We start from the raw sequence: 27,542 nt of genomic DNA on the forward strand, positions 1-27,542 counted from the left end.
GCCGCTCCTTCATTTTACTAGCTCCACTTCTCCTTAGGATCGGGAGACTTTGGAAGCGAGGAGACTAGTGTTGAGCGAATACTGTCCGCTACTCGTATATTCGTTACAAGTAGCGGGTGCAATGTAAGTCAATGGTAAATACTCGCTAAGTAGTGAGTACACCCAAAAAACGCACTAGTTGCTACTCGTATGAAAAGTACAGCTTTCGGGTTACTTGCTACTTAGCGAATATTTCCCCATTATTGACTTACATTGTGCCTGCTACTCGTAACGAATATGCGAGTAGCGGACAGTACTCGCTAACAGCATAGCGAGTACGAATAGTTAACTCTCAACATTAAAGGAGACCTCTGGAAGTTCGTCCTCCAGAATATCTGTACAAATACTGTGTAATCCAACCAGGTTGTGTAGTCAGAAATAGAGTTGAGCAAGTAACTATTCGTACTCGCTATACTCATATACTCGCATATTCATTCCGAATAGCGTGTGCAATGCAAGTCAATGGGGAAAAACGCGTAAAGTAACAAGTTACCCGAATGCCGCACTATTCGTGCAAGTAGCAAATTCGAGTTACTTGTTACTTTGTGAGTTTTTCCCATTGACTTGCATTGCACACGCTATTCGGAATGAATACGCGAGTATTAGACAGTACTCGTTATGAGTATAGTGAGTACTAATCGTTAGGTACTCGCTCAACTCTAGTCAGAAAATCTTTCCCAAAACTTATTTTTATCCCGCTTATACTGAAATTGAAAGAAGTAAAGATGCAATTTCACAGTTTCAGCTCCTCTTTATTCAGTGAAACATTTGTCTTTTTTTTTATTATTAAACCTGAAAGAGAAAACTCCAGTGAAGACGTGATAGGTCTGTAGCTTCATGCTCATTCATGTAGAGTCCAGCACAAGTCAAGTAAGGCCACTTTCCTCAAAAAAAATGTATGGCATTGGGAATGCACACATCATACCACATAAGTCTGTATATCAATGGCTTGTGAGTCCAGAAAATTAATAACACACAAACACTCACATTCAGAAATCTTTGGGTGCCTTCCATTTTCAGTGGTTTTCTCTTATGAGGGCCACCCCCAAAAAAAAGACAAAAAAAAACATTCCAGTTGTCTGAAAAAAAGGCTCAAGGCAGGTGAGGGCAACCTACATAAGTATATTCAACAATATGAAGCCAGCATGGGATCAGTGCTAAACGAGAGATGCTGGCCTCTGCTTCCATATAACGTGGGGCGCTCCGGGAGGTACGTTTCCTGCTCCTCTGTGGATTCAATCACTGCTTCTTTCAGGATTACAGAGTGAAGCAGATAAACATGCAGGACGGCCATCCTTTTGCTTCTATATAGCACAGCTGTGCGCCACACGAACGTCTGATAACATTTTGCCCAGTTTATATTGTGCTTTTTTTGGAAGAGCAAAATTCAGCATGGTTTCGGTGGGAGATCCACGTATAAGAACTATTGCTGCCGAACGAGTCGTCTTACCTATTATGGGTTTAAATATGAGGGTAATGTCAGAGCTGGTTTGGGAAGATGCTGAAAGTAGCAGAACGTCTGCACTTATGGGACATGAGATGCTTGTAATGAGACTTATTATTACAGGGCATAAATCCCTTTGCAGTCGGTGATTCGACTCCGTTTTCTCCACCACTCTGTGCTGCTGGAGTTACCCGCTTCAGCATACGTGTGCTCCCTTCCTGGAGGTGTCAAAGGAGACGCGCTATCATCATCATGAACCTCCCAAGATGCTTTTTACTTTTCCCCTCCTCAAAAAGGGAAAAGATTCAACAGATGATGTATCGGCAAAAAAGATCCCTCCATTATACATCATTGCTATAGTACATACTGCTGACTCTTGATACTTCAATAGAAGCAGAAGCCTGGTCAAGTGGCACACCCTGTGCTCCTTCCTATACGCACACAGTTCATCCACCACTATACCACAGGGGCTCACTGCTGAGACAGAATAGCGCTTCGGTTAGCTTTCATTTTCTCCAGTCGTTTGATCAAATGACTATTGCCTACTTCAAGCTCTTCTATTTTATCCAAGGCTGCACGCAGCTGCAAAGACGACAAAAACAGTAAATTAATCATGGAACATGGATGTAGCAAAAATTAATCACTATTTAAGCACTACTATAGCTATAAGGGCAGAGTCACACTTGCGAATGACTAGCATCGGTGCAATGCTAGTAAATTTCACATTACTCTAGGCCCCATTTAAGACAATGGTGCAGATCAGATCTGAGAGTTTTTCATTAGCCCTAAAAGGACTGAGGAAAAAAAAAATTTCAGCATGCTGCGATTGTCATTGAGAGCTGGGTCATTCGCACCCATACAAGTCCATGGGTGCGAGAGAAACATCGAACGGAACTTGGATGTCATCCAAGTGCACTACGAGATACGCACAGTCTGACAATGGGGCAGATGGAGAGATTAATCCCTCCCTCTCCTCCACAGCTGTGATCCCGATCTCAGGAACGGATCACAGTCGCATGACACTTGGCTCACGCTCGCAGCACAGCCTGAGCCGAGGGTCATCATTAGCATATCACATCCGATGCTCTCGCATTAAAAACGATACACAAGTTTGACTCTGCCCTAAGCAAGAATACGGAGTTACACTGGTGTATGACTCGAGAAAATTTTGCATCACTCTTACTCATACAAGTTTATGGGTACGTGTCAAATGTCGGACTGCATTCAGATGATATCAGAGTGCAGTGCGATATACGTAGAGACAGGCAATGGAGAAATGAATCTCCCTTTTCTCACCTGTGATCCGATCACAGTTGCATGACGCCCGGCTCACGTCTGAGCAGAGGGTCATTAGCATCTTCCATCGGATGCATATGACAGTGTGACTCCGGCCTGAGAATGATTAAAAAAAAAATTGCAAAAAGCTCAGCAGCTGCAATACCACTATGTCTGCAGACACATATGGTGAAATGTTTAAAAAAAAGAAAAAGCCTAGTTTTTCAAATTCTTTTCAACCTCTATGACTAGACCAAAGGCTGTTCTTCCCGTGAAGCCAAGAGGGCAGTCCAGTGGTTATACTGGTCCAATGACTGGTGGCATTAACACATTTGGAGCTCAGTTTGCCCTTGGTGCCTGCACACCAGAGAGCTGCTGACCACAGTTTGGAGACCACACAATCACAATACTGATATAGTGATAGTAATTAGTCCATGTAGTAAGTGTTGATACCAAATGTGAAGTGGATCTGATAGAATAACGTCCCCACAGAGGTTGGCAAGCTAACCCAAAAGGACATCCATAACTCTAGAGCAGCCACCGTTAGGTTCGTCCTGTTCCATTAGGTATGGTATCTTATTTTGACAGAAAAAAAACAACAACATTATATGCAGCGACATATATTTTTCTTTATCAAATATGATGGAATCTGACAGACGGGGAACACAGCCTTATACTAATAATAGGAAAAAATAAGGTATAATACATGTATTTATGCAGACACAACCAGTGTTCACCTCTCGCTGTAATCTTCGTTTTTCAGCTTTTAATTCATCCTCTACTTTTTCAGCATTTTCTGATGAAGACTTGTACCGGGTTAGCTGACTCTCAAGTCGGATAATCTAAAAGAATAACAGATGATCAAAAATCAATTGCGCAGTCCATAGTTTTGGGGACATGTGCCCTAACACCTCCCCCCCTCCCCCCCATCTTTCATTCCCTTGTTTTTCTTCTGTTTATCTATTTCCCTTATTTGTATTTTCTTTTATAGAAGAGATATCTCATGGGATTTGTGTTCAATCAATCGCTGGAGAGAAAATGGAATTATAGCCGCGCTACCATCAATGCAGAATAATGTTGATTAATTTTTGTATTTTATTTTAACAGGTCGACGCGTTTCTGGGAACAAGTCTCCTTCCTCAGGACCACATAAATCAACAATAGTCAATGTATTTTGTGTTGTCATGGGAATTTACATTCTGTTCTTTGTTATATAATTTTGTTCTATTGCATGTTACAGTCATATGAAAACGTTTGGGCACCCCTATTAATGTTAAATTTTTTTCTTTATAACAATTTGGGTTTTTGCAACAGCGATTTCAGTTTCATATATTTAATAACGGATGGACTGAGTAATATTTCTGGATTGAAATGAGGTTTATTGTACTAACAGAAAATGTGCAATCCGCATTTAAACTAAATTTGACAGGTGCATAAGTATGGGCACCTCAACATAAAAGTGACATTAATATTTTGTAGATCCTCCTTTTGCAAAAATAACATCCTCTAGTCGCTTCCTGTAGCTTTTAATGAGTTCCAGGATCCTGGATGAAGGTATTTTTGACCATTCCTGTTTACAAAACAATTCCAGTTCAGTTAAGTTTGATGGTCGCCGAGCATGGACAGCACGCTTTAAATCATCCCACAGATTTTCAATGATATTCAGGTCTGGGGACTGGGATGGCCATTCCAGAACATTGTAATTGTTCCTCTGCATGAATGCCTGAGTAGATTTGGAGCGGTGTTTTGGATCATTGTCTTGCTGAAATATCCATCCCCTGCGTAACTTCAACTTCAACACTGATTCTTGCACATTATTGTCAAGAATCTGCTGATACTGAGTTGAATCCATGCGACCCTCAACTTTAACAAGATTCCCGGTGCCGGCATTGGCCACACAGCCCCAAAGCATGATGGAACCTCCACCAAATTTTACTGTGGGTAGCAAGTGCTTTTCTTGGAATGCCGTGTTTTTTTGCCTCCATGCATAACGCCTTTTTGTATGACCAAACAACTCAATCTTTGTTTTATCAGTCCACAGGACCTTCGTCCAAAATGTAACTGGCTTGTCCAAATGTGCTCTTGCATACACTCAGGTGACTCTGTTTGTGGCGTGCTTGCAGAAACTGCTTATTTCGCATCACTCTCCCATACAGCTTCTCCTTGTGCAAAGTGCGCTGTATTGTTGACCGATGCACAGTGACACTATCTGCAGCAAGATGAAGCTGAAGGTCTTTGGAGGTGGTCTGTGGATTTTCTCGCCATTCTTCTTCTCTGCCTTTCTGATATTTTTCTTGGCCTTCCACTTCTGGGCTTAACAAGAACTGTACCTGTGTTCTTCCACTTTCTTACTATGTTCCTCACAGTGGAAACTGACAGTTTAAATCTCTGAGACAACTTTTTGTATCCTTCCCCTGAACAACTATCTTTGTTTTCAGATCATTTGAGAGTTGTTTTGAGGAGCCCATGATGCCACTCTTCATAGGAGATTCAAAAGGAGAACTGCTTGCAAGTGGCCACCTTAAATACCTTTTCTCATGATTGGATACACCTGCCTATGAAGTTCAAAGCTCAATGAGGTTACAAAACCAATTTAGTGCTTCAGTAAGTCAGTAAAAAGTAGTTAGGAGTGTTCAAATCAAGAAATTGATAAGGGTGCCCATAATTATGCACCGGTCAAATTTAGTTTAAATGCGGATTTCACATTTTCTGTTCGTACAATAAACCTCATTTCAATCCAGAAATATTACTGAGTCCATCAGTTATTAGATATATGAAACTGAAATAGCTGTTGCAAAAACCCAAATTGTTATAAAGAAAAAAGGTTAACATTAATAGCGGTGCCCCAACTTTTTCATATGACTGTATTTTATTTGTACACATTTTGTGCCTTGTGATTGACTTACTTTTAAAAATTCCGTAAAGAAAATAATAATAATAAAAAACAAAACAATCGCACTAAGGGCTCATTAAGATGTCAATTTTTTTTTCATAAGAATGGTCCAAGTTTCATCAATGATTTTGTTTGCAGTTTCATCCTAGTTTGGTCTGAGTGTCAACAGTTTTTCTCTGATGAGAAACATCAACCAAAAAAAAGTCCCTCTAACTTCTATCTAGCAACATGGAAAATTAACAGTAAATTAAAGGGGTGTTTCACACACATTTATTATTGGCCATAATGATATTATGTTGAGAAACACGGTTTCTCTCAAATACCTTGTGTTGCCAATAGTGCCTATGAGCGGCGCTATTGCGGACCGCTCTTCCCAATCTCCTGACCCCCGGGCTCCGTGACCTCGGGCATCCGGTGATGTCACGTCAACTTCCTGCTGACGTAACATCACCGCGGCCGTCCCCAGTCTCTGTGAGTCACTGGGCTGTGGCATAAAACCCGAATAATAAATGAACATGTTACAAATGTGAAATAAAAATGTGAAATAAAATACTTTGGGATGTAATATGAATTAATGCAACTAGCTTTGATAGACTTTTTAACCATCAACTTCTTGCCTATGTTCATTATCTGAATATATTTGTTTGCAAAGTATGACACTTTTTACCATTTTCTGGCCATTTTCACAGAATTGTAACCAATTTCACAAAAGAATAAAGAGCAGAGAGAGATAGTTGGGGTACAGGGACAAATTTTGTTTTGTTTGTACAACTTGATTGGAAAAGCCTAAAAAGTTACTAGTTTAAAAAAATCATGTCTTTTACAACCGAGATTAGGCCGCACATCCATGTTTCATGCAATCTGTGGAAGAACTCACGTTCTGTTCCAGGGCGGTTATCTCCTGTGTGGATTTGGTGAGTTTAAACTTGAGATCGTTGATTTGTCTATTGGCGTCTCCTAAAAAATAAGAAATAAATTAATGCACTGTAACAGAAAGCAAGGAGGAATTTCAGAGTTAGGAATGGAAGAAAAATTAGAGGACTGACTGTGTTATATGACCTGTATCTATACATAAAATCTGCTGTGAATCTGCCCAACTAATGAATGCAAAATTATTTTTTTTACATGATAGGTTCTCTCTAATTGGATACCTCCAATAGAGATGCGATTTTAGATTGGTAAGGCATATTCTATAAATGTAAAGCTTACATTAGTGTTATAAAAATAACTGAAAAGGTTGTCATGCACTGTATGTAAAAATATGTTAGCATAGAACAAAGCCAGATTTAGCCAGATTCAGACATATACTGTCATATGAAATTGGGGGCATAAAAAAAGTGAGTAGAAGTCGTGTAGAAATCTCTGGGTGGTGTACTATGACTCCATACCATTCAGAGGCTATACACAAGTCCAAAGCCTTTGCAGACATAAATGTAGAGGTGCTAGCTCACAAGTTCCAAGCCCAAATGTATTTTTGGGAAGGCGTTCTTGCCTGTCCATAAACATAACAGATTTTGTCCCCAATCTATCAAAATGGTTATGCAACAATTCTAGCATGAATCGCTTCTATAAGTCACAATTTTCATGCAATGATGTCTTTTGCAATAATAAATAAATAATTAAAAAAAAAAACAAAAAAAAAAACAAACAACCACCCTATTTTTGGCTTTTTTGCCCCATTTTCACAGAATTCCATCAAATGAACATGGGCGTGACACTACATTCATGATGAGCTGTGGCGTACCTTATGCCAGCAATCTTACTCCAATCCCTGACTTGAGTAGGATTGTGGCAGGGCGCACAACAATCCTCACCTGAATTGTTGAAAGGGTTATCCGGTCTAAAACGACAAGTCTGTAGTCCCTCTATGTGACTGCAGACTTCTGAATCCTCACATTGTATGCACTGTGTGCTGCGAGGATTCTCCGGTGTCAGAGCTCGGAAAAATGGTCATATGACCGCAAGTATGTGATATGCAGACTCCCCGGCAAAAATCCAACTAGACTTTTTCTGGCCTCTCACAATATATTCTCTTTAAGGACGCCAGATATACTTTTGCCCCGAATCTGACTAGACTATATCACTTACTTGCGGTCATATGACCATCACTCCCAGCACTGACACCGGAGAATCCTCACAGTGCACAACTGTGAGGATTCACAAGTCTGCAGTCACAGAGTGGCACAGAATGACTATTTTAGACCGGACAACCCCTTTAAGATGCATGCACTTCTTAACGAATCCAATTGCTCACCATCCATCCTGCCCCATTGTCAAAAGCAGACTGAAAAATGTCACTCTTGATGACTTGGGGGCTTTTTTGGTACTATACACAGCTATTGCAAGGATATAACAGTATCCCCTTAGCCATATCTATGTTTTTAGAGGACAAATAGTCTTTTTTCAGGCGGATTCCACCTGGAACTCTCCCCCCTGAAAAAGTGCCACTAAAAATGAAGATGGCACATAGCACTGTAAAAATGACTGCTGTGCACACGTTCAGTGTTTTGTTACTTCCTTTACCTGCTTAAAAGGTTATTCCCATCTCCAAGATCCTATGCTAATATGTAGTAGGTGTAATAATAAAAATATTAGCAAATACCTCCAATTAGAAATGTAGTACAGTTCTCCTGATTCTCTGTCTCTTATCTCACTAAAGTAGCCTGTGTATCCATGGTTACGGCCACAAGCAACTAACTATCCATATATGTGTGGTCGTAACCATGGATACCTAAGCTATGGTAATGAGGTAAGCCATAGCTAATCAGGAGAACTATATTACATTTCCAATTGGAGGCATTTGGTAATATTCTTATTATTACACCTACTACATATTGGGATAGGATCTCGGAGATGGGAATAACACTTTTAAATTGCATTTATGAGTTGTACTTCTTATGAACGATCACTCATTGTCAGCAGCACATCCCGTTTAAACAGATGGATATCTGCCAACCAACCACGATTTTTACGCTAATAAAAACCATTTGATCAGAGCGTGTTCACATTGGGCTATGAATAGTTAGGAAAGTTCATATGATAATCAACCCACACAAGAGGCCCCTCCATAGCACCGCTGTCATTCTACGTGAAGCATAATAGGCTCTTCTAAGTATGTAGTCTTTCAATCTATCAAGAACTTTAGTGACAGAAAAGACCAAAACACGACGGCAAAGCTGCCAGCAAAGCCAAGTCAGGAAAAAGACCACCGAGTGTTTCCTGAAGCAGCTTTGCCTAGAAAAACTCGGCTTGAAGATGTCGTGGGGACGTACCGGATCACTGGTGTGATAAAGATTCTTGAATTTTGGATCTTGTATTTGTGACGCCCCTGCACTAGCCAGGGTGCCACAGGGCACTGCACTCTCTAACCTTTGGTGCAGGACTCAACCCCCCCCATGGTTCTGGGATCCTGACTTTTGGGGTTGCTCCATCAGCATTCAAATCCTAGTCACCTTACACCACACCCTGTCAGGCACACCAGAGGGTGGTCTATTTGCTTTTTTACCCCCAAAGTACAAAGTTGCAAAGAGGACCTGTCACTAACCATAAGCATGTCATTTTTTTTCTCTGCTGTTCTCCTAAATCTCAAATAATTTTGTTTGTTCCGGTATGGCTCCATTTCTGAGATGCAGGCCTCTCTAACCTGAACATAAATCTAGTTGTTTTGTTTGAGACAAGTGGACAGGGTCCTAAAAAAGACTCCCATATAGAAAACTGAAGGCTCACCACACCCACTGACTAAAACGACTAAGGGGCCTAATTCCTCAAACCATTTGCATTGCCATTCTGGCATAAAATGGTTTGCAACATTGCAAATCTTCACATTTTTAATCCAGCTCTAGCAAAAAACATATATGGCAAGTTTGACACTTGCATTGAACGGCATCCGTTGGATTGCGTTGTGTGACAGATGCAACGGATCGTACAAGATAACGGAAAGCTTTTTTTTTTTTTCTTCTTTACAGTTTTACTGGCGGCAGGCCGGGCGCTCAGCTGATCGCTCTCAATAGCCGGCGGCCGGGCGCTCAGCTGTTCACTCTCAATAGCCGGCAGCCGGGCGCTCAGCTGAGAGCTGTCACATGCCGGCGGCCGGGCGCTCAGCTCAGCGCTCTCACAAGCTGGCGGCCGGGCGCTCAGCTGAACGTTCGGCCACCGAAAAACAAAATAAAATTTCTGTAATTTAAAAAAAAAAAAAGCATGCGCAGTGAAAAATAAAGGTTTCCGCTGCCCTAAAAACGTTACGTTGCGTTGCGTTCCTTCCGCCGGACGCAGCGTCAAAATAACGACGCTGCGTCGTCCAGCGGATGCAACGCTGACACTTGCGTTACAGTGTGTCGTCCATACAAGTCTATGGAGAATAGCGCAGTGCGTTAACCGACTGCGCTATTCTCCATAGTGACGGACTGCGCTGAACGCAAGTGTGAAAGCACCCTACAACTGGTTGGGGTTTGGCCAGTAGGGGGCTTAACTGAGCGCAGCCGACAAAGTCTCAAAGAGTCACTCCCAGCTGCTGAATGATGTGACAAATTCAATAGAGGCACACACATCTTTCTACAGTGTACTCGTCATAGAGACGGACATGCACAATGCTGTTCTTGATGACTGGGGTCCAGATTTACACACAGTGTAGAGAAATGGGTTGGAACAAGTACAAAAAGAAAAGCCACCAGATTCAGGAGCCTCTTTAATATCTAATCTAATAAAAGGTCATAAACATACACCCAAATAGAAGGAAATTAAGATTAGCATGTTTTAAAACAAACCTGTGAAAAATGTATCCTGAAGTGATGGCGTCACTGTGTTCCTGGATCTGCAGAGCTGTGTACATCTATACATGTCTACAATAATGGGAGCATGAATATATATGGTAATATGAATGTTACACATAATGTCCAGGGCTGTGACTGGGTCATAGTGAAGACCAGTGATAAACCAACCTAGAGTCTGACGGTTATAACAAAGCCATAAGCAAGTGAGATAAGATTTAGTTAATTCTTAACTGTGTGCTTAATTTGAATGGATCCCAATGTGTCAGTTTCGCTACATCCGGCCTTCGGTCCTTCCTCAGCTCTATCAGCAATATTGTCAGATATCTCCTGGAGGCTGGGTCCACATCACCGTACAGCAGGGGTGGGATTCAAATTTTTAACAACAGGTTCTCTGTAAACTCCGCCCACTTGTAAACCACACCCATTCAGCACCCACACCCATTTTGTTAGCCACACCCATTTTCACGCACTGTCCTCAACCAAAAAATACAAGTAATTTAAAGTAAAATCTCTTTCCCCTTCTCACCCTCCTCTACCTTCTCTCTCCTGTCCAGCACCAGTTGTTCCAGTCACTGTCAGTCATATTGTATTAAACGGTTTTTCTTCATTTTTTTAAAATTATTACCAAAGGAGCCCTGCTAAAATTGGAACGGACAACCTTCCCCATACAGATCTCATCCCATTATGGCCTCTTTCCCCCTGCAGATCCCATCCCATCATGGCTTCTTTCCCCTGCAGATCCCATCATGGCTTCTTTCCCCTGCAGATCCCATCATGGCTTCTTTCCCCTGCAGATCCCATCATGGCTTCTTTCCCCTGCAGATCCCATCATGGCTTCTTTCCCCTGCAGATCCCATCATGGCTTCTTTCCCCTGCAGATCCCATCATGGCATCTTTCCCCTGCAGATCCCATCATGGCTTCTTTCCCCAGCAGATCCTATCATGGCCTCTTTTTCCCAGCAGATCTCATCCCATGTGCTCCTCTTCCCCTGCAGATCTCATCCCATGTGGCTCCTTTTCCCATATAGTTCCCATCTTATGCGGCTCCTCTCCCCTGCAGATTCTTGTCTCCCTGCATCTTCGGCTCACCAAGCACTTACCTGCTCCAAGCACCGGCGGCCTCTCCTCTATCTTCCGCGGCACTCTGCAGGAACACTGACGCTGGTAGGTGGCAGCAGGATGAGAAACCTCACCACGTTGCTGTGACCTCTGCAGCGTCAGCGTGTCACTGCACTCCAGGTCAGGACCAGACACGCTCCACTGAACCTGGTAGTGTGGCGCGTACGGAGGCACGGGAATTCATTTGTGTTAGTGTCTTAAAGACACCAACACAAGTGAATACAGAGAATCGGATCGCCGGAGCCATTTCTTGCCGGTTTGGGGAACTGGCTGCTATTTTAACAACCGGTTTGCCCAAACCGGCCAGAACCATCTGAATCCCACTCCTGCCGTACAGAGAGGATTGTGGAAAAAAGAACAATGTAATTTCTGCATAAAGGCAAGTGTGGCTAAAGTCTATAAATTCACTTGACTGAATGCACATTAGGCTTTGTGCTAGATTGGATTGTGTATTGAAGTGGCATCACCCAACGTTTTCTTGATATTACAGGACAGGATTTCAAACGCAAATATATGTAGGCTGAAGAGGACTCAATAGACGATGAATATATGGCGGATGAAATCAGGCTCCTTGAATTTTAACACTTTATCTTTGTTTCCCCTGGAGAAAAGCAGCCAATAGAGATATTTGCCACCAGCTTACTTCACATTTCTCAATGCAAACACGTGACTATTTGGCCAAACTAAGTGAACTTTAAGGAAATCTCTCAGCAGGTTTTTGCTACTTCATTTGAGAGCAACATGATGTAGGCAAAGAGATACTGAATCCATCGATGTATCACTTAGTTTACTGGATGCATCACTTTGACAGATTTTAGATTTAGCACGTAGCAGAGCTGTGAAAGCTGCCCCGCCTGCACCAGGCTCTGTATATACAATGTCTATAGACAGTGAGCTGCTAATCACAGAAGGGGCGTGGTCAGACTAGCCAATATAGTCCAGCAATGGTAATCTCCTGGAGCTGAATAAGAGACGCATCACTAAAAAAATCTGTATTTTTATCCCTATAGCATGCTGTTTTCAGATTACATAGCAAAAGCTTGATGACAGATTCCCTTTAAGCACATGGAAGTGGGGAGCGAAAGCTGCTGGCCAAACAAGCTCTCATCAATACTCATCTATGTTGTATGGGTAACCTAAGGACGGTTTAACACAGACCTGGCTTGATCACAATCCCCGATTTGGCCAGGTATTCTAATGTGAGCACTGTCTGTTTCCCAAACAATAAAATATATACAAATATAGTAGAGCTGAATTTTCTAAAGTAGCGTTCCAAGTTTAATACTTTATTGGCCCATTAAATTATATATATATATTTATTATATATATATATATATATATATATATATATATATATATATATATATATATATATATATATATATATATATATATATATACACATACACATATACACACACACATACACACACACATATACACACACACAAAGATATATCTCTCCATATAACTAAACTCTGCTCTGCTACATTTGCCTACTCCCTTTGGATCATAGCACACACAGCTGCATACACACATGAACACGTGCTCTTAGTCATGCAGATATTTAGCCAGTGAGTTAATAATCTTCACACTTAATACACAAATGATCAGATATCCTGGAACTATAATTTTATAGACAAGGTAGGTTAAACCCCGCTCACTTTGCACATCAGTGCCATTCTCCATGTTTTCATTGTCTGGATTCTCCGGACTTTTGTTCCTGGGGCTTTTCTCATCCAGCTGGCCTTTAAGCTTCTTAATCTGAGACAAGATAACATTCAGGATTGACATTTAGTACGTTCTGCACAAAATATCCAAAAGATTGCAAAAAATAAGAATCGACATCAAAGTGGCCACACAATGTGCTCACTACAGTCAGGCCAGAGGCTTATACTGCTTATTGAGTATGTCCAATAGAGAACTACCTAATAATAATTTAGGGCTTACTGCCTTCACTAAAAATGTCACCTGCCATGAAGCCAGCCCCAAGCTATAGGTAATGTGAAAGAGCATGCTGCTACCTGAAAGCTCTGGAGCAACAAACGGGGCTACTTTAATAAGCTACATATACACAAGAACTAATGTACCCCAAATCCTTACATGCCATGAATCAGAAAGGAGTAGGTGGACTCTGCTCTGCTGACAAAGATACAAAAAATCAGAGGAGACTTAAGGTCCAGTCACACTAAGCAACTTACCAGCGATCCCAACAACGATAGGGATCGCTGGTAAGTTGCTAGGAGGTTGCTGGTGAGATGTCACACTGCGACGCTCCAGCGATCCCACCAGCAACCTGACCTGGCAGGGATCGCTGGAGCGTCGCTACACAAGTTGCTGGTGAGCTCACCAGCAACCAGTGACCAGCCCCCAGCGCCGCGTGGAAGATGCTGCGCTTGGTAACTAAGGTAAATATCGGGTAACCAACCCGATATTTACCTTGGTTACCACCGCACGGAGCTACACGTGCAGAGAGCAGGGAGCAGCGCACACTGAGCGCTGGCTCCTTGCTCTCCTAGCTACAGCACACATCGGGTTAATTACCTGATGTGTGCTGTAGCTACATGTGCACAGAGCAGGGAGCAGCGCACAATGCTTAGCGCTGGCTCCTTGCTCTCCTAGTTACAGCACACATCGGGTTAATTACCCGATGTGTGCCGCAGCTACATGTGCACAGAGCAGGAGCCGGCACTGACAGTGAGAGCAGCGGAGGCTGGTAACAAAGGTAAATATCGGGTAACCAAGGACAGGGCTTCTTGGTTACCCGATGTTTACATTGGTTACCAGCCTCCGCAGAAGCCGGCTCCTGCTGCCTGCATTTAGTTGTTGCTGTCTCGCTGTCACACACAGCGATCTGTGCTTCACAGCGGGACAGCAACAACTAAAAAATGGCCCAGGACATTCAGCAACAACCAACGACCTCACAGCAGGGGCCAGGTTGTTGCTGGATGTCACACACAGCAACATCGCTAGCAACGTCACAAAAGTTGTTCGTTAGCAGCGATGTTGCTAGCGATGTTGCTTAGTGTGACGGGGCCTTTACTGAATTACTGCACCTTTTTTTCAATGCTTATCAAAGTCAGCTGACTTCTTCATCAGAGTATGTGGTTTTCCTGATGAAGTCAAATGACAATAAATAAAAACAAACAATAAAATAAAGCACAATAATTGAAGTTAGTCTCCTGGGATTTTTTGGGATCATTATCAGAAGTGCAGAGTCCACCTACTTCTTTCTAGCACACACCAGGGTTTTTTTTAACCTGTGGTACTAGAGCAGCTGATATTTCTGACTTATTAATTGTTGTGTGGTACATGAGCCCACCACATGAGCGACTCTCTGCACTTTGACTTTTTAGGAATCAAATTGAGAAGAGTTTGATCCAGCACCAGGATAGTTAAAATCTCAGTTTATTATAATCATTAAAATAAATCCACAGAAGGATAAGTTCAGTAAAAGTCCATGGAATGAGTGCAAGGCGTGCAACCGGACGCATTTCGGACGGACTTTGGACTTTTACTTAACTTATCTTTCTATGGTTTGTCATGATTATAATAAACTGATATTTTAACTACACTGGTGCTGGATCAAACTCTTCTCTACTTGCGTCTTATGAAATTTGTGGACGCCAGCTATGAAGGTTTATGCATCTCCAGTGATGATGATGAAGGACATTTCTTGGTGAGCGGTGAGCGGACAAGCACATTGAATTTGGTTGTCAGCTGATACAACACACTTTTTTATTGCCTTTTACCATCAGATAAGACCCTTTTGTGCTTTTTGTTTCCCCAGCAATTTGTGCGTTACAGGTCATGAATGATCCTGTATTTTAGACATGTTTTTCAGCTCTCAGCACTGTGGATGTGGTACATCGAGAGGTGGATTGGTAACGGATCACGGTCTAAATTACAACACAATTTGGTGTTACATAGTGGACCAAAGAAAGGCAAATAAAAGACTGTGTAAACTTAGGCTGATAATTGTGTAAATGGACCCTGTCTAAGGGTACCGTCACACTTTAGCGACATTCCAGCGATCCCACCAGCGATCTGACCTGATTAGGATGGCTGGTGCGTCGCTACATGGTCGCTGGTGAGCTGTCAATCAGGCAGATCTCACCAGTGACCAGCCCACAGCGATGCGTGGAAGCGATGCTGCACTTGATAACTAAGGTAAAATATCGGGTAACCAAGCAAAGCACTTCACTTGGTTACCCGATATTTACTTTGGTTACCAGCGCACACCGCTTAGCTCTAGCTCCCTGCACTCGTAGCCAGGGTACACATCGGGTTAATAAGCAAACCGCTTTGCTTATTTACCCGATATGTACTCTGGCTACGTGTGCAGGGAGCAGGGAGCCGGCACTGGCAGCCTGAGAGCGGCGGACACTAGTAACCAAGGTAAATATCAGGTAACCAAGCAAAGGGCTTCGTTTGGTTACCCGATATTTACCTTGGTTACAGCTTACCGCAGGCTGCCATATGCCGGCTCCCTGCACATTCAGATCGTTGCTCTCTCGCTGTCAAACATAGCGATGTGTGCTTCACAGCGGGAGAGCAACGTCCAAAAAATGAACCAGCACTGTGTGTAACTAGCAGCGATTTCAAAGCAGGGGCCAGATCGCTGCTCAGTGTCCCACACAGCGAGATCGCTAATGAGGTCACTGGTGCGTCACAAAAACCGTGACTCAGCAGCGATCTCGCTAGCGATCTCGCTATGTGAGAAGTACCCCTAAAAGGTCCCGTCACACACAATGAGATCACTAAAGAGATTGTTGCTGAGTCACAGTTTCTGTGACGCAGCAACGATCTCGTCAGCGATCTTGTTATGTGTGACATCTACCAGTGATCAGGCCCCTGCTGTGAGATCGCTAGTCGTTGCCGAATGGTCCAGACCATTTTCTTCAAAGGTGATGTCCTACTGGGCAGGACGTATCGCTGTGTTTGACATCTACCAACGACCTAGCATGGTCCCAACGCCCCCTGAGATCGTTATACAGGTCGCTGATCGTTACTGCGTCGTTGGTACGGTCTGTGTGACATCTCACCAGCGACCTCCCAGCGATCCTTATCAGGTTGTATCGTTTTTGGGATCGCTGGTAAGTCGTTGTGTGTGACTAGGCCTTAAGGCTATGTTCACACAGGGCTTTTTCTGTACGTTTGTTTCCTGACCAAAACCTGATATTGTGGCAGGAAATCTTATTTGAGTCACCTGCGTTTTTGGTGCATTTTTGATGCATTTTTTTCTACAAAATGGGTTGTATCAATGAAAAAACCTTGCAAAAACGCTGCAAAGAATGGACATCTCATTGTTTGAAATCTGCAGCAAAAACGCATGTATTTCACAAAACAGTCAGGAAAAAAAATCTGCAGGTGTTTGTGTGTGGATATTTCAGAAATCTCATAGACCTTGTTTGGACTGTAAAAAGCAGCTTTTTATTAGCATGGATTTGCATAAAACCAAGGCAAATCTGCAGCTTAAAAACGCAGCAAAAACTTACCAAAAAAGCCCTGTGTGAACATACCCTAAGCGGCCCCCAATCTACTGACAAATAAGCAACACGCTCATTTGTGGGGTGAAATGATTTGTACATGTACTCCTTCACGACGCGACCAAGTTCCATTTTTACATTTTGTTTTTCCCTTCGCTTCTTCCCAGAGGTATAACTTTTTTATTTTTCTGTCCACATAGACAGACCGGTTTTGTTTATTTTGCTTGACGAGTTGTACTTTTGAATGACACCATTCATTTTACTACAGTGTACTGGAAAATGGGAAAAAAATCCAAGTGCAATGAATCTGTGAAACGCCCCCCACAATTCTGACACGGTTTTGGAGAATTATTTTACGGCGTACATTGTGTGGTAAAAATAACCTGGCAATATGATGCTCCTCATCAGTATGATTGCAGAGATACCAAAACATATCCAGTTTATTTTTTAATTTTAGTGGTGAAAAAAAAAAATCTGAGGTTTAAAAAAATATTTTTTTTTTGGTTGTGTCTCCATTTTCCAAGACTTGTAAGGTTTCCATTTTTCTCTTGATAGAGCCATGTAAGGGGCTTAAATGTTTGTGGGGCGAGAATGGGGTTATTGATACCATTTTGGGATCGATATGCCATTTTGATCGGTTGTTACAGCACTTTTTGTAGTATTGCAGAGATCAAAAAAAAAAAAAATTCTGTTTACAGTGTGTACTGATCGGGATAATTATTTTTATATTTTTGAAATATTGGACTTTTCTGACTGCAGCAATACCACATATTGTTTTATTACCTTATCTTTAATGGGGGAAAGAGGGTGATTTAAACTTTTTTTTTCCTTTCCACTGTATTTATTAGTCCCCTTAGAGCAGGGGTGGGGAACCTTTTTACTGCCGGGGGCCATTTGGAATTTCCTACTAACCTTTGGGGGCCGCACAACATTATCAACCTGAAAAATAACCCTGCTATATTTGGTCAAACGATTAACTCACCCCTATTGTGGTGGCCGGAGCTGCTTCTCTTTGGTGCGATTGTAATGTTCGGTGATATTGATCATCTTGTTTCTCACAGCTGCTTTTCCAGGTTTGTCTCTGTCTGGAGATGCTGGGGGCATACACATCACAGGAGGGGCCAGGGCGCATAAATTACAGGAGACACTGGGAGTACACATCACAGGAGGGGCTGGGGCATATACATCACAGGAGGGGCTGGGGCATATACATCACAGGAGGGGCTGGGGCATATACATCACAGGAGGGGCTGGGGCATATACATCACAGGAGGGGCTGAGGCATATACATCACAGAAGGGGCTGGGGCATATACATCACAGGAGGGGCTGGGGCATATACATCACAGGAGGGGCTGGGGCATATACATCACAGGAGGGGCTGGGGCATATACATCAGTAGGGGGCATGGACAGCCCTGGCGGTGGCACAGACATGACTGGGGACACGCACAGCACTGGGTGGCAGCACGCACTGCACTGGGTGGCAGCACGCACTGCACTGGGTGGCAGCACGCACTGCACTGGGTGGCAGCACGCACTGCACTGGGTGGCAGCACGCACTGCACTGGGTGGCAGCACGCACTGCACTGGGTGGCAGCACGCACTGCACTGGGTGGCAGCATTAGGGAGACAGACAGGTCTGGGGGAACATAGACATCAATAGGAGAGCACGGACTGGGGAGCATAGAAAGCAGTGGGAGGGTACAGACAGCAGTAGCGAGTTAAGAGCACTGAGGGGTGGCACACAGCACTGGGGAGCATGGACAGCATAAGGGGGACACAGGCAGCACTCACCGTGGCATGGACAGCACTGGTGGCAGCATGGACAGCATTAGGTGGTGCGGACAGCACTGGTGGGGGGGCATAGACATCACCCAGGGGGTACAGACAGCACTAGGGGGGGCACGGACAGCAGTGAGGGGTTACACCACGCTGAGGGGGTACACAGCACTGGGGTGTACACAGCATTAGGGGGTACACACAGCACTAGGGGGTACACACAGCACCTGGGGGTACACAGCACTGGGGGGTACACACTGTACTAGGAGGTACACAGCATGAGGGGGTACACACAGCACGAGGGGGTACACAGCACGAGGGGGTACACAGCACGAGGGGGTACACACAGCATTAAGGGGTACACAGCATTAGGGGGTACACACAGCATTAAGGGGTACACACAGCATTAAGGGGTACACACAGCATTAGGGGGTACTCGCTGCACTAGGTGGTACACACTGCACTAGGGGGCACATAGCACGAGGGGGTACACACAGCACTGGGGTGTACACAGCACTAGGGGGTACACACAGCACTAGGGGGTACACACAGCACCTGGGGGTACACAGCACTGGGGGGTACACACTGTACTAGGAGGTACACAGCATGAGGGGGTACACACAGCACGAGGGGGTACACACAGCACGAGGGGGTACACAGCACGAGGGGGTACACAGCATGAGGGGGTACACAGCATGAGGGGGTACACATAGCATTAAGGGGTACACACAGCATTAAGGGGTACACACAGCATTAGGGGGTACACACAGCATTAGGGGGTACTCACTGTACTAGGGGGTACACACTGTACTAGGGGGTACACACTGCACTAGGGGGTACATACAGCACAAGGGGGTACACACAGCACGAGGGGGTACACAGCACGAGGGGGTACACAGCACGAGGGGGTACACACAGCATTGGGGGGTACATACAGCATTGGGGGGTACACACAGTACGAGGGTGTACACAGCACTGAGCGGGGGGGGGGGCAGCGATGGGTTGAGTACTCGCAGTGAGGGGGAGGGAGAGTCACACACACACAGCACAGTTTCGGGAGGCTGGTAAACCTGCTGCAGCTCTTCTGTGTGACTTTATCGCAGCTTGCTGCTTACCCGCCCACCAGAGCACACAGGCCGGGGATAAGCCTAGAATGTATGGGCTGCAGTCAGGTCCTGGAAGTCAGGATCTGGAGAGAGCCCGTACATTCTAGCATCTACCCACAGGGCATCAGGCTGTGGGATTTAAAGGGCCGGCAGCCGGGAAAAGCGCGGCTGCCACCAAAGCACAATGGTCCCCGGGAATGTGCCCGGGGGCCGCATAAAAAGTCGTCACGGGCCGTATACGGCCCGCGGGCCGGAGGTTCCCCACCCCTGCCTTAGAGAAACTGAACCTGTGATTGATTGTGCTATTGTGAGAGGCAAATCCTGGCTGTAACACACAGCCCATACCTGCCGTATACGAGGCAAGCTCAACCCATGTGCTCGCACCATACACCCACTACCGACTTAATTAACTTCACGGTCATGTTAACCCCTTAACATCCATACAATTTATCATTTTTGTGTTTTTGCTTTTCCCTACCCTTCTTCCAAAACCCATAACTTTATTATTCTATCAACATAGACTTGTTTTTATTTGTGGCACGAGTTGTAGTTCTGAATGTCTTTTTTTTCCTATTTAGCACATGATGTGGAAAAATGAACCTCCAAAATAAGATGAAATGGTGAATAAAAAAAATGCAAACATTCTTCCATAGTGTAGAATTGCATTTTTATTGATACAATTTTTGGTAGATGTGTTGTGATCATATATACTGTATGTATGTATGTATGTATGTATGTATGTATGTATGTATGTATATATATTTATTACACACACACATATATATATTATATATATATATATATATACACACACACACATATATATTATATATTTTTATTTATTTATTGTTTTAAGGAAGTGGGGTAGCTGAAAAATGATGCAATTGTAAAGTTTTTTGTTTTTACCCTTTACAGTGTTTACTCTTAAGGGCTAACTGATTTTATATTTAGATAGACCAGGCCTTACTGATGTGGTGATACCAGATATGTTTAATTTTTAAAATGTATTAATAGAGAAAAGTTGGTATTTAACATTCTATTTATATTTTTAAAAAATTATTTTTTACCCTATTTTAGTACCGTTGGGGGACTTGAACTTGTGATTGTCCAATACCAAAGAATTGCAGTATAGAGTGAAAGTCACCTAGGAGTAGCAAATGGTAGTGATGGGGCTTTCAGCTGTCTCCTGGCTGGTATAGTATCCCATTGGTACCACGGCCACTTTGCGGTGGGCCAATGTGTGCAAGTGCCACTTTCAGTAATTGATAGCCGCATTTAAAAGGGAACCTGTCGGGTACAATATTCACCCAGAACCATGAGTAGTTCTGGGTATATATTGCTAATCCCTGGCTAACAGTCACTGTATCTAGTAGCATAAATAAAGAGAGCTCTATAGAAAAAGTATTTCAAAAGATTTTTTTTTTTATCATATACTAGTGAGCACAGGGACTAGTTGCAAGGGCGTTACTTCCCCCGACTAGTCCGCCCTCTTAGCATGGTAGCACACCCACAGGGGTGTGCTAACATGCTACTCAATGAAGCATCACCAGCAATGACGCGCGTACCTGTCCCCGCTGTTCAGAAGTCTGGGCACTTCCAGTCATGCGCAGTAGACCTCGCTGAAGCTGGGACGTGTACACCCGGCTTCATACTATGCATGACCGAAAGTGTCGTGGACTTTTGAACAGTGGAGACAGGTACGCGCGTCATTGCTGGTGATGCTGCATTGAGAAGCATGTTAGCACACCCCTGTGGGCGTGCTAACATGCTAAGAGGGTGGACTAGTTGGGGGAAATAACGCCCTCGCAACTAGAACCTGGACTCATTAGCATAAGATAAAAGATCTTTATAAATACTTTTTCTAAAGATCTTTTTCTATGCTACTAGATCCAGGGACGGTTAGGCAGGGATTAGTAATATACACCCAGAACTGCTCGTGGTTCTCGGTGCATATTACACCTGACAGGTTCCCATTAAATGGTTAACAGATGCCCATGGCTGTTAGCCACAGATGATGGCGATTTAATTTAGCTAGCAGCTGCTGCATGTGGAACAGACGCCATTCCTGAGCCTTCTCTACACAGTCTTAGGGTATGTGCGCACGTTGCTTTTTACCTGCTTTTTACCTGCTTTTTTGCTGCTTTTTCTTCTGCGCTGTTTAATGCCAAAATGGATGTGTTCTTCTATTCAAGCAAAGTCTATGGGAATTTGGGTTTCTTGTTCACACTATGTTGTTCAAAATGCTGCCTTTTTGTGGCAGAACTTTGGTCAAAAACTCAGCTTTTCAAAGAAGCAACATGTCAATTGTTTTTGCCATTTGGGTTTTGCACTGCAAAGCTGAGTTTTTGACCAAAGTTCTGCCACAAAAAGGCAGCATTTTGAACAACATAGTGTGAACAAGAAACCAAAATTCCCATAGACTTTGCTTGAATAGAAGAACACATCCATTTTGGCATTAAACAGCGCAGAAGAAAAAGCAGCAAAAAAGCAGGTAAAAAGCAGGTAAAAAGCAACGTGCGCACATACCCTTACCGTCTTCATGATGGATATATCCATTATATTGTATGTTATGGGGTTGAGCATTGCATCAGAGTTCCTCTCATAAAGCCAAAAGATAATTTAACGTGCACACTGATGGAGCCATTTACTTGCATGAAGTCAATGGAGTCACGGTTGACACTACCTGGCCTCATTACTGCCATTATTAGTCTTTCAGATATGCAAAAAAAGTGGAAAACCAGATTTTTGTGCATGTCTGAAAAAGACAAATACTGTGAGAATGGAGGCCAGAGAGTGTGCTCAGTGACTCCATTGGCGTCATGCAAGTGAATGGCTCCATCAGGGCTATATTGGGCTTCCTGTCGAATTCAGGCTTTCTGGGATTCTGACAGTCTGTGACGTAATGCTTGACAGAACTACCCAATGGGAATCTGGCTTAAATGAACATATGTAAAAAATATTCTAAAATTCTAAGGATATCATATTAACAGAAGTTTCAGCAAGTTAAAGCTCTGTTATAAACTTTTCTAAAGAAGCCAAACTAAATGCGTTTCAGAACCTTGCATTACCTGCTCCAGGAAGGATTCTCGCTCATCCATCAGCTTCTTCAGCCTGATCTCTTTGAGAAGAAAGTTTAGAAAACCAGTCAAGGACAGAAGGGAATGAGTTAAGATAAATGAAAGAAAAGAGAAGGAAATGTTGAAAAAAAAAAAAAAAAAAAAGTGATCACAGACAGTATCTAAATAATTAAAGGGGTTTTCCAGGACTTCCTTAGGATCGACCATCAATATAGTTATCTGACTTCTAGGAGTCTCACTAATTGACAGAGAATGAGGACTCTAGTGAGGGTGCGCACTCTTCACTGTTTAACTCCATGATCAGTGCTGTGCAGACCTCCACAGCTCAGTCCTATTGGACCACACGGTAATTCAAAGCACATCCGCTACAAAATGTAGGGAGCTGTCCCTCGCTAAAAATTAGCGTGCCACAGCCACTTCAGCTGGCTGACTGGTGGGAAGTGACAGGAGTGACACTGACAGATAATCTATCAGTTTCTAACAGTAAGGCTAGGGCCACATGAACATATGGCATTGGATGCGAGAGCATCGGATGCGATATACTAATGACCCTCAGCTCAGGCTCTGCTGCAAGTATAAGCCGAATGTCATTATACTGTGAACCAATCTTGTGATCTGATCACAGCTGAGGAACAGAGGGAGGGAGTAATCTCTCCATCTCCTCAATCGTCATCAGATGCATATATCGCATTGGACTCAGAGGTCATCTGAGTGCAGTCCCATGTTTCACTTGCACCCATAACCTTGCATGGGTGCGAGTGACACGTCTCTCGCTGACTCTTGCAGCATGCTGCGATTGTTTTCTCAGTCCTATTATGACTGACAAAAAAAAAATAATTTGCAGATCAGCCCCATAGAGTAACATTGGTCTGAGTGGAATGTTATTTTTTTTTATCGCATTCCACTCGTACGATTTTACTCGCCTTGTGTCCTGGGCCTAATGAGTCAACCCATCATTCATGATAATTGTGTAATGTGATTGGGTTGAGCGACTTATCGCTATTCAGCCAGTTAATTCACAATTCTTTTTCTGTATAAATACTTTGTTCATCTCAAATTACAATCCTGGTTGTTCATCATTTAAACAATTATCTGTTTGTGTATATGATCCCTTGGGGTTTATTCTGAAGTCTGTTGATTTCAGTACGATTTCAGACCACAACACACAAACTGACCACCGGTCTCCTGACCAGAAATATAAGAAACTGTCACACTCGGTCCGGAAGAGGCGCAACCAGTCCATGCTTTAAGAAATTATGCTCGGACCTTTGAATTAGTCCTTAGTATCCCACTAATCTGATACTGATAACCTAGCCAAAAGAAAAGCCATCAACAAAGAGCAGGGAAACTCCTCTAATATGCATGCATATAATACCATGCCAACAAACCTTCATGCATAACTCATGCTAACATTAGTCAACTTGTCAGTCCGGAGTCAAATCTACCACTAACTTACACTATCGTGTGACACTGCAAATATGACATTTAATGGAATTTTTTCAATTGTTGGTTTTTTTTTTACAGCCTGTAAATTACAGATTGAGGGAGACACAAATGTTCATAGCAATAAATATAAAAACTTGAAAAAATGTCTTATATGCATGGCCTCAAACAGATGGACCCTTGGATTGTTCTCATTAGGGCCTATGAACATGACAGGAAGCCCTACTCATGATCTATGTTAGCAGAGGGCCACTGAAGAATATGCTAATACTACAATTCCTACAATTTCTTCTTTAGTGTATTTCTTGTAATTTCTGTCAATCTCCATTAAAAAAAAATAAAAATAAATACCGGTATGTCTGAGGTTTGTTCATGTAGTATTGTGTTGTAAGGCCACATTCACAGTTTGAGTATTCGCACATAAGATTATGGTGCAGTTTTGTCTAAAGATGGGTTTGGAGTTCTTCAGTTTTTATTTTCAATTATATTTGCTCCACCAAATTGTTGAAAAAAAAAAATCCTGGAAATGTAGACAGACAATCAGATGGTCCTTTGGTTCTGGTTAGTGCTTGTTACTTGATCCAGCATTGGGGTGCTAGGGTACTTGTGGACCTCGGCTGAGTATCGCAGGTGCTCAGATATTTTGGCCGTGAAGCGACCACAACACAAAGGCTCGCTTCGCTCCTCCTGAATATAAAGTTATGGCCGAAAGTGTTGGAACCCTTGAAATTGTTCCAGAAAATGAAGTATTTTTGTCAGAAAATTATTGCAATTACACAATTTCTTATACACAGGTACAGTTAGGTCCAGAAATATTTGGACAGTGACACAATTTTCGCGAGTTGGGCTCTGCATGCCACCACATTGGATTTGAAATGAAACCTCTACAACAGAATTCAAGTGCAGATTGTAACGTTTAATTTGAAGGTTTGAACAAAAATATCTGATAGAAATTGTAGGAATTGTACACATTTGTTTACAAACACTCCACATTTTAGGAGGTCAAAAGTAATTGGACAAATAAACCAAACCCAAACAAAATATTTTTATTTTCAATATTTTATTGCGAATCCTTTGGAGGCAATCACTGCCTTAAGTCTGGAACCCATGGACATCACCAAACGCTGGGTTTCCTCCTTCTTAATGCTTTGCCAGGCCTTTACAGCCGCAGCCTTCAGGTCTTGCTTGTTTGTGGGTCTTTCCGTCTTAAGTCTGGATTTGAGCAAGTGAAATGCATGCTCAATTGGGTTAAGATCTGGTGATTGACTTGGCCATTGCAGAATGTTCCACTTTTTTGCACTCATGAACTCCTGGGTAGCTTTGGCTGTATGCTTGGGGTCATTGTCCATCTGTACTATGAAGCGCCGTCCGATCAACTTTGCGGCATTTGGCTGAATCTGGGCTGAAAGTATATCCCGGTACACTTCAGAATTCATCCGGCTACTCTTGTCTGCTGTTATGTCATCAATAAACACAAGTGACCCAGTGCCATTGAAAGCCATGCATGCCCATGCCATCACGTTGCCTCCACCATGTTTTACAGAGGATGTGGTATGCCTTGGATCATGTGCCGTTCCCTTTCTTCTCCAAACTTTTTTCTTCCCATCATTCTGGTACAGGTTGATCTTTGTCTCATCTGTCCATAGAATACTTTTCCAGAACGGAGCTGGCTTCATGAGGTGTTTTTCAGCAAATTTAACTCTGGCCTGTCTATTTTTGGAATTGATGAATGGTTTGCATCTAGATGTAAACCCTTTGTATTTACTTTCATGGAGTCTTCTCTTTACAGTTGACTTAGAGACAGATACACCTACTTCACTGAGAGTGTTCTGGACTTCAGTTGATGTTGTGAACGGGTTCTTCTTCACCAAAGAAAGTATGCGGCGATCATCCACCACTGTTGTCATCCGTGGACGCCCAGGCCTTTTTGAGTTCCAAAGCTCACCAGTCAATTCCTTTTTTTTCAGAATGTACCCGACTGTTGATTTTGCTACTCCAAGCATGTCTGCTATCTCGCTGATGGATTTTTTCTTTTTTTTTCAGCCTCAGGATGTTCTGCTTCACCTCAATTGAGAGTTCCTTAGACCGCATGTTGTCTGGTCACAGCAACAGCTTCCAAATGCAAAACCACACACCTGTAATCAACCCCAGACCTTTTAACTACTTCATTGATTACAGGTTAACGAGGGAGACGCCTTCAGAGTTAATTGCAGCCCTTAGAGTCCCTTGTCCAATTACTTTTGGTCCCTTGAAAAAGAGGAGGCTATGCATTACAGAGCTATGATTCCTAAACCCTTTCTCCGATTTGGATGTGAAAACTCTCATATTGCAGCTGGGAGTGTGCACTTTCAGCCCATATTATATATATATAATTGTATTTCTGAACATGTTTTTGTAAACAGCTAAAATAACAAAACTTGTGTCACTGTCCAAATATTTCTGGCCCTGACTGTATATTTCCTTTGTGTGTATTGGAACAAAAAAAAACTGAGGGGGAAAAAAAAAGGCAAATTGAACATCATTTCACACAAAACCCCAAAAATCGGCTGGACAAAATTGTTGGCACCTTTCCAAAAGTGTGGGTAAACAACTTTGTGTCAAGCATGCAATGCTCATTCAAACTCATCTGTCCTAACTCAATCTTTCCATTGTGTGTCATTGTATGCCACACTAAGCATGGAGAATAGAAAAAAGAGAACTGTCTGATGACTTGAGAATCCAAATTGCTAAAACAAATATCAACAATATCAAGGTTATAATTTCATACAAGTAGAGATCTTGATGTTCCTTTGTCCACGGTGCGCAACACAATTAAGAAGTTTACAATCCAAGAGACTGTAGCTAATCTCCCAGGATGTGAATGGCAGAGAAAAAAAAAAAAGGTTGCAACACAGGATGGTGGAGAAACAGCCCCAATCAAGTTCCAAAGAAATTCAAGCTGTTCTGCAGGCTCAGGGTGCATCAGTGACAGCGCACACTATTCGTCCACATTTGAATAAAATGAAACGCTATGGAAGGAGACCCAGGAGGACCCCACTGCTGACAGGTACATAAAAAAGTTAAACTGCAGTTTGCCAAAATGACTGTGTGAAATATGAAGATTTTCAA

General features: G+C 42.9%; 1 protein-coding gene across 1 annotated transcript in view; it reads right to left on the minus strand.

Moving 5' to 3' along the window:
• Positions 1–779: 779 nt before the first annotated feature.
• The window catches only part of LRRFIP1 (LRR binding FLII interacting protein 1), a 193,995-nt gene continuing 167,232 nt past the window's right edge, over positions 780–27,542 (minus strand). The window contains exons 21-25 of the mRNA XM_075317511.1: positions 22,983–23,032; positions 13,204–13,303; positions 6,529–6,608; positions 3,496–3,600; positions 780–2,065 (exon numbers count right to left, since the gene is read on the minus strand). Coding sequence (XP_075173626.1) covers positions 1,955–2,065; positions 3,496–3,600; positions 6,529–6,608; positions 13,204–13,303; positions 22,983–23,032 — 446 coding nt within the window. The 3' untranslated portion in view covers positions 780–1,954. The remainder of the gene's footprint in view (positions 2,066–3,495; positions 3,601–6,528; positions 6,609–13,203; positions 13,304–22,982; positions 23,033–27,542) is intronic.

Source organism: Anomaloglossus baeobatrachus, chromosome 7 (genome assembly GCF_048569485.1).
Source record: "Anomaloglossus baeobatrachus isolate aAnoBae1 chromosome 7, aAnoBae1.hap1, whole genome shotgun sequence".
Lineage (NCBI taxonomy): Eukaryota > Metazoa > Chordata > Amphibia > Anura > Aromobatidae > Anomaloglossus > Anomaloglossus baeobatrachus.